The 16,498-nt window shown below is 42.0% G+C and overlaps 1 protein-coding gene across 5 annotated transcripts in view; it reads right to left on the reverse strand.

The window, feature by feature from the left end:
- ERICH1 (glutamate rich 1) overlaps positions 1 to 16,498 on the reverse strand; it is a 123,058-nt gene that overhangs the window by 89,194 nt on the left and 17,366 nt on the right. For all 5 annotated transcript variants that reach the window (XR_003999497.1, XR_003999496.1, XR_003999494.1 and 2 more), the window contains exon 2: positions 9,484 to 9,648. Coding sequence is in view for 1 of the 5 variants with exons in the window: in XM_030555543.1 (XP_030411403.1) it covers positions 9,484 to 9,648 (165 nt within the window). In the remaining 4 variants the exon portion in view is untranslated. The remainder of the gene's footprint in view (positions 1 to 9,483; positions 9,649 to 16,498) is intronic.

Below are 16,498 nucleotides of genomic sequence, written 5' to 3' on the forward strand. Positions count from 1 at the left end.
CTGGATTAAAAGGTCGGAGGGGCCAGATATGGCCCACAGGCCATACTTTTCTCACCCTCGCCCTAGAGGGAATGAATAGAACAGGTAATCAAGTGATCCATGTCCTGTTGCCCATTCCCAGTTAGGTTATTATTCTCAGCTTATTATTAGAAATTCCTTTTTCCCCATTGGTAGTCTAGAGACTCTTCTGGCTACAACAGAACAGACATGCCAGTACCTAGAGGACATTTTGGAACTACATCTCTTACGGTATTTGAGCTTCTGATAGGTGGGGATTTGCACGACTGAATCTGAAGAGAAGATACTCTCTTCATTCTGTTCCAGTGGAAAAAGGACAACATCCCAAAATAAACAATATATTTGTCCCAACTTTACTCGATTTACTGCCAATACAGTCAAGGGACAAAATGGACAAACTTAGCTCATTATGTCCTCTACCCCAGCCAGTCAAGACAAGTCCATTTTATCAAGTTGTTACATATGTACCATTTTTACTGTTTCTTTTCTCAAGATAATTAGTTTTCCTGCAGCTGGCTACATTTAGGTTTAGAGTTTGTTTTTACTCACAGCTAATGTTAGCATTTTCTACTCCAATTAGGCAACTGTTACATACTATTAGATGAACTACTTGTTAAATTGTTTTTGGTTGCTGCAGAAGCAAGCAGCGCTTTGACATCTAAACTATTTGAAATTAAGATGCAACCAAAAAGAGAAGTATGTGTGCGCGTGTGGGTGGGGTGGAAAGGGTCCATCCAGCAGCAAAAACACATTTCAGCGGGGATTTAAGTCTTGGTGTCAAGACCATTCCTGTGATGGCCAGGGTTGCATGTATAACAGATGTAGCCCACTCAGAGCTGGGGGGGGGGGCAGGGGAGAATTGATCCCAAGTGTCATTTTTGCCATGGTGACAGGATGATGGTTTCTAACTGTGAATAGAGTATTAGTATATATTCATTCACATTTGGTTATTTATGCCACTAGAATGAGACACCTGTGCACTTTCACACCATTGAGGGACAAACAAAAATGTGTGACATTCCAATTTGTTTTATGACAGTTATAACCTCTACAGCTCTTTTACTCACAATAGACAGCTTTTCAGGAGTAATTGACAACGAAAGGGAAGATGAATTGTTTAGTCTCCAAAGCTGTTTACTACATTGTATGCTGCAAGAGATCCTTAAGCATGTGCACTTCAACAATCATGACAAATCAGCAAGCCAAATATTGGCTGCTTCTAAGTTTTATTTTCCTATTTTATTTTCCTAGACATTTGTCACTTCTGTTAAAAATCTCTAGAATAGTAACGTGACAGACATTGCAACCACATGCAGTATCTTTGGGAACCATATTGTTTTAAATATATCAATGTTCTTTATATTGTTGTAGGCTAGGAATTCTTGTACTCCCTAGATAGAGTTACCACAGCTCCTCTAGGAACTAAAAACAGTGTGTGGGGTAATAATTGCATTCTCTGTGATTGTAAACAGCTTCAGAGAAATACCAACCTCTAGGGTGGCTTGCATATTCTGGGTCAGAGCAGAACTAGAGATCAAGAAGAAAGGGCTTTTGGTTTAAAGGGGCCATCTTGAACTGAGAGAGAGTTTTTTTGATTCAGCAAAAAGACATCACCTTTTGTGCAAGGGGGCAGGACCCAAACTTCCTGGAGGGTTGGAAAGACTGGAACCTGCAAAGGTCTCCCCAGAACTGATGGGTAACTATTGATAAAGCATTTAAATCTCTGTTTTTCTTTTTTGTTTTCTCTGTATGCTTTTATCCTTGAACAAACATACTCTGCTTTGAAACAGCGGCATGGTATCTGGTAAGTCACTGTCATTGTAGAGAAACTAAAAGCAGGATACTATATGTTTGTCACACCTGCTTGGGGATAATCAGAGTGAAGGGAAAGAGGAGTGCAGCCTAAAGCCTCCAGCCAGCAAAGAGTGGGAAGTAGTGTCCCTGTGTGTACTCCATTTCAGATGTCCTACTGTGGATGGCAGGAGCTTCGGAGTCATGTGCGTTGTTGCAGAGAGCATGGTAAGTCCTAGTATATTGTCTGACATAGAGCATTGAGTGATGGCATGTTTTGCAAAGGTGTGTTCTTAGGCCCATGTGGTAGCCCTGCGTATATCTATTAGAGGGACATTGTTCAGGAAGGCTATAGATGTGGCCATGGCATGCGTATAGTGGGATCAGATCCCCTTGTTGTGCAGTCGATAGCAAAGTTGGATACATTTAGATAGTCTCTAGGTTGATAAAGCACAGCCCTTGGTGTGTTCTGTTGTGAAAATAAAGTCTTGGTGATTGTGACAGACCCAGGCCAGTGGGGTGCAGGAGTCTGGTAGAGGGCAAATATACTGGTCACTGGGTGAGTAGTTTTCTGTTCCCTGAGTGACCAGAGCAGGGGCTGCACTAGAGTAGTCAGAAACTTGCTAGAACCAATTAAAGCAGAAAGGCTGATTAGAACACCTGCAGGCAATCAAGGCAGGCTAATCAGGGCACCTGGGTTTTAAAAGAAGCTCTCTCCAGTCAGGTGGGGAGGAGCCAGAGGAGAGGAAGTGCGTGTGAGAAGCTGGGAGCAAGAGACACAAGGAGCTGAGACTGAGAGGGTGTGCTGCTGGAGGATTAAGGAGTACAAGCATCATCAGACACCAGGAGGAAGGTCCTGTGGTGAGGCTAAAGAAGGTGTTTGGAGAACGCCTTGGGGAAGTAGCCCAGGGAGGTGTAGCTGTCACACAGCTGTTACAAGAGGCACTATAGACAGCTGCAAATCCATAGGGCCCTGGGCTGGAACGTGGAGTAGAGGGCGGGCCTGGGTTCCCCCCAAACCTCCCCCTCACTCTGGATCAACTCCTTCTGCGTCTGATCAGGAGTTGGGAGATCACTGAGGTGAGCAAATCTGCCAATAAGCGCAGGACCCACCAAGGTAGAGGAGGAACTTTTGACACAGGATTTTCAGAACAGTTTGGTTCTGTCTAAATAAAATGCTACGGCTCCTATGACTTTGAGTGTCTGTAGGATTGCCTCTTGTGAGTTCCCATGTGGTTCTGGGTAAAACAGTAACTAACTAATTAAACAACACTTACTAAACTACAACGCATCTAATTATTTCTAGAGAGGGAAAAAAACACAGAGGCAGCACTGTCACTGAGCTACGTCTGCTGACGAGGATGGTTGAGAAAGAACTGAAGGGTCAGGTCGTGGGCAGCCTACATGAGGCGTCAATGGCACGGCGAGACTATTACCACGCACCTGTGCCCTGATCGAGCACTGCTATAGAAAATCTCTAATCTGCAGTGCAGAGACGCACTGATACCTGAAGTGGAGCACCCACAGGGATACTACTCAAAGAAGAAACAGAAGTTCCTCAAATAAAAGAATTTAATCAGCCTATTTTACTATTGGAAATTCATCATGAATGCAGTTTATACTCTTGGGAGTTTTAATTGTACTTTGGTCAATTATACAGTATTACATGCAGTTCTCGTATGCTAAACTGTAAGCTGTTTAATTAAACTTAAATAATATTTGTTACATTTGCTTCCTTTCCCCATTAGTGCTGCTTCAGACTTGAAGACAAAAGAGTTCAAGTGATTTGTTTCTGCAGGACCTTAATCTGAGAATAGCTCTAGTCACTTCAGTTTCCATTCTCAGTGGTGAAGAAAAAGCAAAAGCCAAGTGGGATGGTGGTCTCCGCAGAGAAGAGAATAATTGAAGACTACAGATCTTGTTTGTAGAGTAATTATTTTTCAGCCTCTTCCTCAGCACTGGTCTGCTGCTCAGCACCTCTCAATCAGTACCAAATCCCAAATGAGGCTCTAGTAAAGATCCAGTGGGAAAGTGTAGACAATTGTAAAAGAAAACATGATTCTAAGACACCTGCAGAAATCTGCTGTTAAAAGTGTGCAAGCCTACTTTATAGTGATTCTACTTACTTATAAAGCCCCTCCACCATAGGACTGGAGCGCTAAAGACAAAAAACCCCACCCAAAGGTTCCAGCTTTGCAGATTTCAAGAGAAACCATCTTTCCCAATATTTATCCTGGCTATAGCTAGGTCAAGCCTTAACAAAAGCCAAAAACATTATTCCCATTAGCCAGGAAGTTAAAGTTTTAATGCTGTCTATTAAAGTGAGTCTCTCGTGCCCATATCATAGAGTCAAAGAATACCAGGGTTGGAAGGGACCTCAGGAGATCATCTAGTCCAACCGCCTGCTCAAAGCAGGACTAATCCCCAGACAGATTTTTGCCCCAGATCCCTAAATGGCCCCCTCGACTGAACTCACAACCCTGAGTTGAGCAGGCCAATGTTCAAATCACTGAGCTATCCTTAAGTTTCCTAATAAATTAATGTTGCCAGGCATTTCTTTGATGCAATATAGGTTTTGAAACATGTTATTTAATATGGAATTTGGAAACACTTTGGGAAGCTGGATGGAGAACAATTCTGTCTTTCTATCTGTACCTGAGGAGGACTAATATCAGCAGGTTTCAGTTTTCCAATCATTTCAGCCAATATGACGGTTGTCAAAGAGTGGAGATTTTACCATGACCAATTTTGAATTTGAAAAGTTGTACAATGTTCTAGATAGGTAAGGATTTGAGCACCTTCAAGACCAAAAGATAGCTACCAAAGGCAACATGCTAGTTTCCCGGGTAGACCTAAGAAATGGGAAAAATAGAACCCCTTAGAAAGGCAGAGAAGGATACATGCGTTTCTTAGATTCAGAGGTCATTTTCTCGTTCCAGCGCCAAACAGCTTTCCTTTCTTAAAGGGAATGCTGACTAGACTGAGGCTACGTCTTCACTACCCGCCGTATTGGCGGGTAGCAATCGATTTCTTGGGGAATCTATCTCGCGTCTAGATGAGACGCGATATATCGATCCCCGAACGTGCTCCTGTCGACTCCGGAACTCTACCAACGTGAATGGTGGTAGCGGAGTCGACAGGGGGAGCCGTGGACGTCGATCCTGCACCGTGAGGACGGAAGGTAATTCGATCTAAGATAGCTGAAGTTGCGTATCTTAGATTGATCCTGCCTCCCAGTGTAGACCAGCCCTGAGCTTGTGAATGATATCTACTCTCCAAGTCATCCGCCACAAAGGAGACACATTTCTCCCTGGAGTTCCTCAATTATTTTATAGTTTTTTTCTTGAGCTTTCATCCCAGAACTTATGCAGCAACACAACTAATACTACACAGTACTACTAATTTGTCACTTTTGGAAGAATTAGAACAAATTTTAAATTATAGCCTATTTAAAACCATACATTATGAAAAGTGTTTTTAAACAAGCAGGTGCTGCCTGAGTGCTTTTTAAAACTATAATAGTCTTTTAAAATGAGTTCCTATTTTTGCATCTTTCCAAAAATAGGGCTCTTACTGTGCTAGTGTGTTTTGTTTATCTTTTACAGTGATAATGCAACAAAACACAAGCAGTGCTATTTATCCCAACTGGTCATAAAGTGGGCAACTATCAATGCTTGCACTCCCAGAAAGGGGGATTGTTGTGTTTTGGGCTTTTTCTTCTTGTACATTTTGGAAACTCTAGTCAGATGAGTTTATTCATAGGTTTTAGAAAGAAACATTTATTCTATGAGAAGGTAATTTATTTAAAAAAAAAAAAAAGAAAAGAGAGCCTGTGTTCATACATGAAGTCTAAAAGGAAACAAAGCAGCAGTCCTCAGAAGAGACAGACTTGTGTCCATGTGAAATTACTTACTATTTTACATAGGAACAAGACAGTCTTTTTGGAAGACGTTAGTTTTGAATGGCAGCCTGGTATAAGAAAGGACTCAGTGCTAGAACTCCTCAGTTCTAATCACAGTTCTGCCATCAACAAAGCAAGATAAATCACTTGTATATGCCTCATTTTTTACCCAGATGGAGAATGAAGATAATATTTACTCACAAACATTGTAGGATTCTTTTACAGAGTCGTTAATATCTGTAAAGCACATTGAAGATATAAAGCATAGTCAGTGGCAGTGTCAAATATTACTTGGAAGTTCATAATCGAGACTAGAAAAAAAATTAGGCCTAGATCATCTAACAAATCTGAATGCAGAGGGAGCCATTTCAGTCACATTCATAGCACTGTTCTGCTCCGTCTCCGCACTGCAAGAAGGCTTTGTTGAAGAGACTGAATTCCACGATGTGGGAGGTGGTGGAGATGTGGATGTTGGGATGGCAAGAGGAAAGAATGTTGGAGCAGTGGGGAGGGAATCTGACTAGTTGGAGAGTGTGTGGGTGGGAGAACGTAGAGGGTCAGCAGTGAGGGGCAAACAGTTTCATGCATTATAATGTCAAAACGGACCATTGGACTGCACTGAATTAATTACTGTTTGAATTAGAGCACATCCTTTACAAAAAAATCCAATCTTGATTTAAAGATTTCCACTGATTGAGAATCCACCATACCTTCGTACATTGTTTCAATGTTTACTTATCCTCACTGTTAAAAGTTTGCACCTTATTTAAGAAAATAAGAACGGCCATACTGGGTCAGACCAAAGGTCCATCTAGCCCAGTATCCTGTCTTCCAACAGCAACCAGTGCCAGGTGCTTCAGAGGGAATGAACAGAACAGGTAATCATCAAGTGATCCATCCCATCGCCCATTTCCAGCTTCTGTCAAACTGAGGCTAGGGACACCATACCTTCCCATCTTGGCTAATATAATTTCTAGTCTGAATTTGTCTAACTTCAACTTCCACCCACTGGATCTTGTTATACATTTATCTGCTAGCACTCTATTATCAAACATTTTCCCCCATACAAGTACTTACAGACTGTGTTCAAGTCACCCCTTAACCTTCTCTTTGTTAAGGTAAATAGATTATGCCTTATAATGAAAGACATGAGGAGCTCGTCTTCCAATCCATCTCATGGCTCTTTGAGCCCTCTCCAACTCATCCTTATCCTTGAATTGCGGATACCAGAACTGGACACAGTTTTCCAGGAGCAGTTGCTAAGGGAGCTAATATAAAACTTCTACTCGTACATGATTTCCCTGCTTATACATCTGTACACTACTAATCTCACTCACTAGCCTGGGGAATTAGCCACACCCAAATTGGTCTTTAGCCTTTCCCTCCAGGGTCCAATTTTTGTCTAAACAACCACAAACAAAAAACTTCCAGATAGGGCTTTCTACTCAGCCACAATTCCAGTCCTACGACTTCCCACCCAGTCTGTCTTCTGCAGGGCCACTGAGTAGATGGTTCTTTCCTGCAGCTTCTCTGTATTACTCCCTCCCTCCTTCCACCTGCCCCTACAACTCTTTATAGCTAATAGCTGTCCCCTTCTCAGCCTCATCTGATTAACCTTCATCGAGTGCTAAGGCAAAAAAAAAAAAGTTACATTAATTGTGTTGTGGGGAACTGTCCAGCAGGTGTATTCAGAAGTGAAGAATTCTTTAATAGTTACGATAAAAAAACAACTTTATTTAACTTGGAAATTGAAAGAACTAGCAGGAGTCTCATTAAGTGTGGGCCCATATGCAATTTTCACACATCCTTGAAGTACTTCCTACCTTATTGTAATTGTATGCAGTAACTACTGTCACTGCAATTCATTATCAGTTAGCATATGCAATATCCTAAGACAGCATAGTTGGACGACCACTAGTTCATGAGTTATTGCAACATAGCCACATTATCCCACATATACTTTATCAATCATCATATACAAGTTACATTTATGTAAAAAACCAGATTGCTAGTGAGGAAGACAGTTACCACTATTACAATAAAAGATACTCTCAGAGGCAAAAGTGTAAATAGAACTGCTAAAAATATAGGATAACAGTACAACATGTTTGAGGTACATTTTACCCACATATTTTTCCTCTAGCAAAAACTGTTCGTCACAATAAATTGAAACTTTTTTTTGCTGAATTTGTCACTTAAGCACAAGTACATAAGTCCGAAGAACAGCATAGTTGGAAGGACCACTAGTTCATGAGTTAACACTACATGCTCGTGGAGTACAACATAACCCTCATTCATGTTCATGGGGTAAATAAACAGGGCTGGCTGCCCTCAGGCCTTCAGCCTTTAAAGGGGAAGGCCACCCTGTTACAACATCCAAGGATCACATTAGCCTTTTTAGCCACAATGTTGCATTGGAAACTCATGACTGGCAGAGAGAGGGGAGATGAGGTGATGACCGCAAAAGCAGTGGAAGGGGAGAATTGGGCTGTGGTAAGTGTGAGTTCTGAGTGATTATTCTAAAACCTAACTGACACAGAGTTTAGGTTGCACAGTGGTACCTTGTAGAATTCCAGAATGAGGAGAGTGGCTAAACAAGGAAATACAAAGTTGAAGTACATGCCATTCCCCATGTGTATAGGCAGGCTGGTGTGGAGTGGAGATTAAATGGATAAGCCTAGCCAGAACAATGATTACTCTAGCTGCATGTTGATCCCTTCACTGCCCCTGCCATCATCACTCCTCTCTCCGCCAGTCCAGCACAGTCCCCTCTCCATGAGAAGCAGCTCAATGTACAGCTCAACCTACGTAACAAAGAAAAGTGTTGCCTATGATTTTTTGCACCAACAATGGGCACCAAACTGTAACGGACAACTTTGCTTCTCTAAAGTATAATGATTTACAAGACATGAAGGGGAGGGTTAGCTGGAAATACAGGAAAGGTTCTGTGTAGAGAAGGAGACACACAAAGTCTTCTCTCACATGCTTAAACTTACTGTAACCAACATAGAAAGTCTATTAACATTCTGTGACAGTCAGTGCCCCATTTCTCTCCCTGCCCTGTCAGCCACTCCCCTCTCCTAACATTTCAAAGTACAAACCTTTACATTATAAACAAAACATACTGCGGAGTGAACTACAGACCACATAGGAATCACATTGCATCTTTTGCCTTTAGTGGGTCAGAGTAGCATCTCTACTGTACATCTTTATTTGGACAGCTCTAGTTATTACAGAGAACTCCTACAAGGAGCTTTACGTTTTTTTAAAAAGTTAGGAAATTCACTGACAAAATATCCTTTTGTTAGTGCAGAGTTAAGGTTGCCTAGTAGAATCATGTGCCTTTCCAGAATATCAAGTTCAACAAAACTCAGAATTCTGAAAACAAGGATGTACAAAATCAAGGTTGCTCTGGTGGTATACCTTTACTCTCAGACTTCTGAGTCTTGCTGAACTTAACATTCTGGAAGGACACACAATACCACCAGGCAACCCTAACTTGGCATTAACAAAGGGATTTTTTTTTTTTTGGTCACTGAAAAATTTAGTTTGATCAAGATGCTGAATGGTATGCGCTGCATAGAACTTATAGGTAGACCCAAAAGCAATTTTGCATTTAAAATTTTCGGCTCAATGCATACGTAGGACAAGGTTCTGCACAATGTGTTCATATATAATTGTCTTTTCTCTTTAAAAACAATGTATTTTTATTTACCCAAATTAAATATTTACCCAAATATTTTCACATTGCAGTAATTTGCAGATTATACTACCTGGGGAACTGGCACATTCTGATGAAGTCTGAGCACTCTCAGAATCCTTCTGCTGTGGTTTTGAGGCAGGAGTTTTTAGTACCATTTCTTCTCCACTTGGAACAGGCACATGAGAAGTGGAGGGAGTAGCAGCAAAGAGCTTCTTCAGTACTTTCCCTATGAACACTATGGAATAATAAAAACAATTGTAATGAATAAAAGCAGAAATCTCTTTACAATAGATGTAAGTCACTGTATTTTGAGATCCTTTTTTACCCTCTAATCAATTAAGAGTTGCTTCCCTTTCCTCCAGTTGTAAGCGCAAGCTGCCATCTTTTCATGTAAAACCCTCCAAGGGTCATCAGCAAAATTTTGAACCTGGAATAGTCAGCATGCCCCTTCCCTGAGCTAAAGGAGTAAATATTAGCTGGTGGCAGCAGTTGTATACTGCTATCCTCTGCAGCCAGGCCAGGCCATTTTACAAGAATCCTACAAAAGTATCTTAAGACTGCTTAATGTCTTCTGTTGGCACTGCAAGACATTTTCTTTGAGCCACTGATTAAATCATCATAATTGATTCATTTTAATTGGACATGAAGGTAATGAGGATGGCAGCAATAGCACATGGTAACCCTATTATTTCTATTAAAGAGGTAGCTCTCTCACATGCCCCTTTGCCTTCCACCCCACCCTATTGTCTCATGCTTACAGTACAAACTGCTACTAGTTATTTAAATGCAAAGGTCATTTAGATAAAACCCAAGCTTAGCTAAAATTGTCTTCTTCCTAATGAGCATGCCTGAGTATTTGAGGCCATGGCTACACTTACAGTTCTGCAGCGCTGGTAGTTACAGCTGTGTTCGTACAGCTGTGTAGGGCCACCGCTGCAGTGTGGCCACATTGACAGCTACCAGCGCTGCAGTGTGGCCACATTTGCAGCGCTGTTGGGAGTGGTGCATTGTGGGCAGCTATCCCAGCATTCAAGTGGCTGCAACGTGCTTTTCAAAAGAGGGGGGTGGGGTGGAATGTGACAGGGAGCGTGGAGGAGACAGACAGAATGGATTTTTGGAGTTGACACTGTTCTCAGCTCCCTGCCTTGCAAGTTCTAAGGACTGGAAGACACACAGTGCCTACCTTCAATCATTTTAAAAGTTCTGACTCCCCTCCCCCACTCCTCTCTCATTCACTAAATGCAAATTATGCACTCCTAAATACCCATCAGACCAGATAAGCAACCCCTCCCCCTCTGCCGTGTGAGAGTGCTGTTTCTCTCTTCAAGCAAACAGCTGTGAACATTCCAAAGTAATTCCCCTGCCTGCCTCAGCTCGCTCAGCAAACAGGAGCTGTGTTTGTTTTTTAAATAAGCAGTTTGGCTGAGCTCCGAGCTCTCCCTTTCTTCCGGTTTGTTGTGGACAGGAATTCTGGGATACCTCCTTATACCCCAGAGGTCAATAAAAGCGCTGGTGGGGTCCACGCTGGATCACCAGCGCTGGATCACCAGCGCTGGAATCGCTACACCCGAGGCTCGACCGGGTGTACAGCCAGCGCTGCAACCAGGGAGTTGCAGCGCTGGCTGTGCTTTGCAAGTGTGGCCACATCCTAAGTTGCAGCGCTGTAACCCCCTCACCAGCGCTGCAACTCTCTAGTGTAGCCATGGCCTGAGTCACTTAAACCATATTTTGTTTTAGTCAGAGAAAGCTGGTGTGTAGAGTGTGACACTCTTGGATTATGACGTATGCCTGGTCAAGCAGAGATTTTACGGAGTAGAGGAGAATAGATTTGGAGATAGTTATCTAACCTTTGATCCACTTTTAAATTTTTGGCAGGAAAAGGCACACCTATCTTAAGGATAACCTACTGTGGGATTCTAACAAAATAATTATAATGTTGCCTGGAGAAATAGGGGTTTATTACTTCAACAGACTGGTAGGTGGAAGGGCTTCCTCTTACATTATAAAGCAATTTTTAAGGAATAGTATTCCCTCTAGGCCAGTGATGGGCAATCTGCGGCCCATCAGAATAATCTGATTGCAGACCACGAGACATTTTGTGGGTGTTGACCGACTGCAGGCACGGCCCTCTGCGGCTCCCAGTGGCCGCAGTTTGCCATTCCCGGCCAATGGGAGCTGTGGGAAGCGGCGGCCAGCATGTCCCTGTAAGGCTACCCATCACTGCTGTAAGTAATGGCTGCTATGACTCTATAAGGACATGTGACCAGCCACATGATGCTGCCCTCCATCTTGGGATGTCAGTACTCTTCCACAAACTGGCTTAGGAACCAAGCTTTGAAACAAAGGGTTCCCACTACATACTAAAGCTATATAAGGCAGGGAGTGACATCATCTGGGGGTCTTCACTCCCCAAACAAGAAGACGCCTGGAAACACCTGAGGAATAAAGACCGAACCGAGGGAAGTACTGGACCCAGGCTAAAGAGATTTCTAGCCTGTGTATGAAAGCCTTGGGGATTCTAAACTGTAAGGCAAGCGTAGCTTGCCCCTTAAGAATCTGCAGCCTGCTTGTATAATTTTTCAGGGTCAGAATCTTCAATTCACATCCAATCTAGTATATTAAGCTTAGGTTGCACTTTTGTTTATTTGCTAGGTAATCTGCTTTGATCTGTTTGCTATCGCTTAAAATCTATCTTTTGCAGTTAATAAACTTATTTTATGTTTTAATCTAAACCAGTGAGTTTGGAGTGAAGTGTTTGGGAATCTTAGCTCAGAAGGGCTGTTGTATTTCCATTCCACATTGAGAGGGGCAAACTCTCTGTGCATATGCTGTACAGTTCCCTGTGCAGCGCAAGACAGTATAATTTTGGGTTTATACTCGGGGTGGGGAGCAGAGAAGCAGCCAGGGGAGCTGGGAAATTGGCTGGTGTCTGTTTGCACTCAGGTAGCACCACCTGCTGTCATGTTGGATGATAACGGGGCCTGGGTTAGGCTGGATGAGTCCCCATCCAGCTGTGTATCTTAGAGGGGTGCAGTGGTTCCCACAGCTCTCAGATTGTACCCCGGGGTGACATCCCATCACCGGTCCCTAATGTAGTGCCAGATGCTTCTATCCTTATTTATAATAATTAGTCCTATTGACACCAGTAGTAGTAGTAGTACTCTTGCCAGGTCCTTAGCAGTATCAGTCCCATTTTAGGGCCAAATTTTGCTCATCTCACTCACAGGATTAGTCCTATTGACTTCAACTAAACAACTTATATCAGTAGAGCGAGCACCGTTTGGCATTCAGCAGTGATTAGTACTACGCAACTTAAAAGACACGAGGGGAAACAGTAATCGACCATAGTATACATACACCCATTGTAATTTCATTCAGAACAAGACTCTCTTTAAATATTTAAACTGTCTCACAGCACTATTTAAAAGCCTAAATTATTTTACTATGAATGAAGTCTTGAGCCTCTAGGAAATGACAAGGTATAAACAACGAGTGTGGAACATTCAGGGAGAAAAAAGATTTTATGCTGTAATCACAATTTCTATTCCTTAACTAGAGTAGTAGTTTCATTGCGACTGTGGCTTAGATTTTTATTCAATAAACATACTGAGAATATTATGGTGGTATGGGGAAATAAAGGGTAAGAGAGCCTTTAGACTCAGTCCAAAGGATGGGATGGTGCAGCTACATGTCAACCCAAGAAGAAATGACGACTCACTTTCAGTTCCTCCAGTGCCTACTGCCTGCTTTTGGGAAGGGGGGGGGGGAATTATTTTGCCCATTTTCATGAGGCATTTGCTTGCCCTGCTACTGACCTGTGTGTGTACATATGTACCATGGGAATCAGGGCAGGTGCATCAGGCATGCATTTTGTGCTCTCTTTGCCTTCCTTTCCCATATGCCAAGCTCTGATTTAAGCAGCCCTAATGCAGTTGCACATGGCAGGGGGTGTGGCCTTGCTCTGTCCCTGCCCTTGCTCACTGGCATTGTTATATTTCTGGCAAATCAAAATCTAGCCCAATTAAAGTTTTGTGCTCAAGAGTGGTGCCAAATTTACAACAGCAGAGACTGCATTGCTGTGTTCTGTCATGCCTCCAAGTGACCATTACAGACAACGATCCAAACAAATTGGTTCCAATCCAGCACCTTTCACGATCACTAAATTCATTAAAGAAAAAGCTTCCTAGAAGTGTTAGGAAAGACGTAGTGAGCTTAAGTACAGAGAAGATTTTCCCCATGCTGTGTGTGTCCAGTATGCAAATATATAGTCTTTGCTCAGTGAGACAGTAACAATTATTTGCACTGGTCACAGTGGTGCCCTACCACCCTTCTGAGATAAAAGCATGTTCTAATCTAGGAAACCATTTTCTATATTTACATAAATTTGAGAACCTTTGAAGTTAGAGCTATGAAGGAGATAACTTTTTTAGGTAAAGTTTTTTTTTGGCTTGAACAAAAATAGTTTTAATTTATTCAGTGCCAGAACTTGGTAAAGTATTGATAAAATCATAAATGGAAATTGAATAGGACAATTAATTCAGATTGGATTATGTGCATTGTCATGCGATCTGAAGACCAAACAAAGGACTACACATAGGAACCAATGATAAATACAAAGTATATCAAAACAAGAGGGAGGTGCTTTATCTTGAGTAAAATAGGGAAGAATGCTAAATTACAGCTATGTTCTTCATTAAACATTTAGAGGTAAAAGCAACACATTAATTTAGCCTCCTCTGGAAGTTTAGAGTGTGTTTCGATCATCAGCAGAGACAAATATAATGGACTGAAGGAGATTAAACAAAATTTTAACCTAAAAAAATAAATGCAGGCAGATACATCTGCAGAAGATGAAGATCTAAACCAGGGGTCGGGTAACCTTTCCGAAGTGCTGTGCTGAGTCTTCATTTATTCACTCTGATTTAAGGTTTTGCGTGACAGTAATTCATTTCAATGTTTTTAGAAGGGCTCTTTCTATAAGTCTATATTATATAACTAAACTATTGTTGTATGTAAAATAAATAAGATTTTTAAAATGTTTAAGAAGCTTCATTTAAAATTAAACTAAAATACAGAGCCCTCCCAGACTGGTGGCCAGGACCCAGGCAGTGTGAGTGCCACTGAAAATCAGCTCACGTGCCACCTTCGGTACGCGTGCCACAGGTTGCCTATCCCTAATCTAAACAGACCATGAAAACAGTAGGCCAGCAAATAGCCTAGCTTTCAAAATTACTGACTATTCAAAGCTCCCACTTACATCAACTGAAGTTACATAGGCTTGCCTAGTACCTCTGAAAATCAGGCCCTATGATATGCAAGTTTAGACACCCAAAATTAGAGCCCACTTTTGAAAACCTGGCTCCCTCTCTGTACCCTGGCTTTCTCTCCTTTATGAAGAGCTGTGATCTACACATGGTATTTAGAATGAAGGGTTATGGAGTGTTTTACCGAAAAGTTAAATTTTATTGGAAATATGAATTAAGAAGATGAAATCTACATCTGCTGTTTGTAAGACAGAAAAACAGCTGCCAAACCACAACAAGCAAGTCTCCAGTTATACTGTCCATGTATACAATGAAAATGCAAAAGACCTGGGATCCATTTAAATACTTATTTTATTTTTGCATAGTTAAACCATCCACAATGCCAGCTAGAATTTCCAACAAATTATGAGCTTATTACTCTCAATACTGAAGAAAATGGGCTGATTCTGGAAGCATGCATGCACATACAGGCCTTCTGCCCACACCTCCTGACATCTTTTCCTGAGTCTGATTTTATTCCCCTTGTTTAAATAGTAGGGGCTTGTGTCAGTTTTTAAAGCAAGGGTCATCAATTCTGGAACTCCCTTCTACACTTTGTCCAAGAGAACCCAGATTCTCTGACCTTCATGACATCCTGCAAGGTTGATTTACTTTGCCAGGTGTCAGTTTGCATAGATTTCTGGGAGGAGAGACTTTTCAGCAGGGAGTAAGAAAGGTTTAAAGACCCTATGATCATTCTGACATTGCAAACAGATACTGTACAAATCATTATAAGGGACTGGATAGGGGCTTTTATAGAGTTTAATATATATTAAAGAAAGTCTATATCTTGAAAGGTATTAAATGACAAATTCAAGGTTTGCACTTCATACAAGTCCCATTCAAGCCAAAGAAAGTTGAGGATGTTCAGCATCACACTGTAAACCAGTGGTTCTTAACCTCTTTACCAAATTTTAGCTTTAGTGATTCTTGGATTAGTTGGATAGGGTAGGAGGGAAATGAAATCTATAAGTAGTTCACAGGTTCTTGTCACAGTGAAAAGCTGAAATATATGAAAAATAAGTGCTTAAAATGTTGGATGTTCCAGTTGGACAAGAAAGTTGAAGCAGCAACCAAAGACAATGTTTTATCTTTCCTGGTACTCAGTGTGGGCAATAGACACCTGCTATTTTTAGCAATGAGAGCAAGTTGTGACAGATACTAAACTGCTAGACAAGCATTAGTCATTGCAAAACTAAACATAAAAGCAATATGTAGAAAGAGGCTTATAATACATCACAAAAATAAAAGCAACAAACATTTAACCAAAACAAAACCCCACAACACCCCATACACAATGCACCAAGCACTAACCCCCATTAAAGAGAAAGCAAGCCAATATAAAAGAGAGGTATTCAAGCTGGAACTCACATAATAGAACAGGGTTTCTCAAACAGGGGTTGCTGCTTGTGTAGGGAAAGCCCCTGGAGGGCTGGGCCGGTGCGTTTACCTGCCCCGTCTGCAGGTCCGGCTGATCACGGCTCCCACTGGCCACGAACTGCTGCTCCTGGCCAATGGCAGCTTCCGGAAGCAGCGGCCAGTAAGTCCCTCGGCCCACACCGCTTCCAGCTGCTCCCATTGGCCTGGAGCAGCGATCTGTGGCCAGTGGGAGCCGCGATCAGCCGGACCTGCAGACGGGGCAGGTAAACGCACCGGCCCAGCCTGCAAGGGGCTTTCCCTACACAAGTGGTGACCCGTTTGAGAAACCCTGACATAGTCCCATTATTCCTAGTTACAGCTCCTTTGTACCAAACAGAGCTCTACATATTTAGCTCTTCATTC

The sequence above is a fragment of the Gopherus evgoodei genome, chromosome 3 (genome assembly GCF_007399415.2).
Source record: "Gopherus evgoodei ecotype Sinaloan lineage chromosome 3, rGopEvg1_v1.p, whole genome shotgun sequence".
Taxonomy (NCBI): Eukaryota; Metazoa; Chordata; order Testudines; family Testudinidae; genus Gopherus; species Gopherus evgoodei.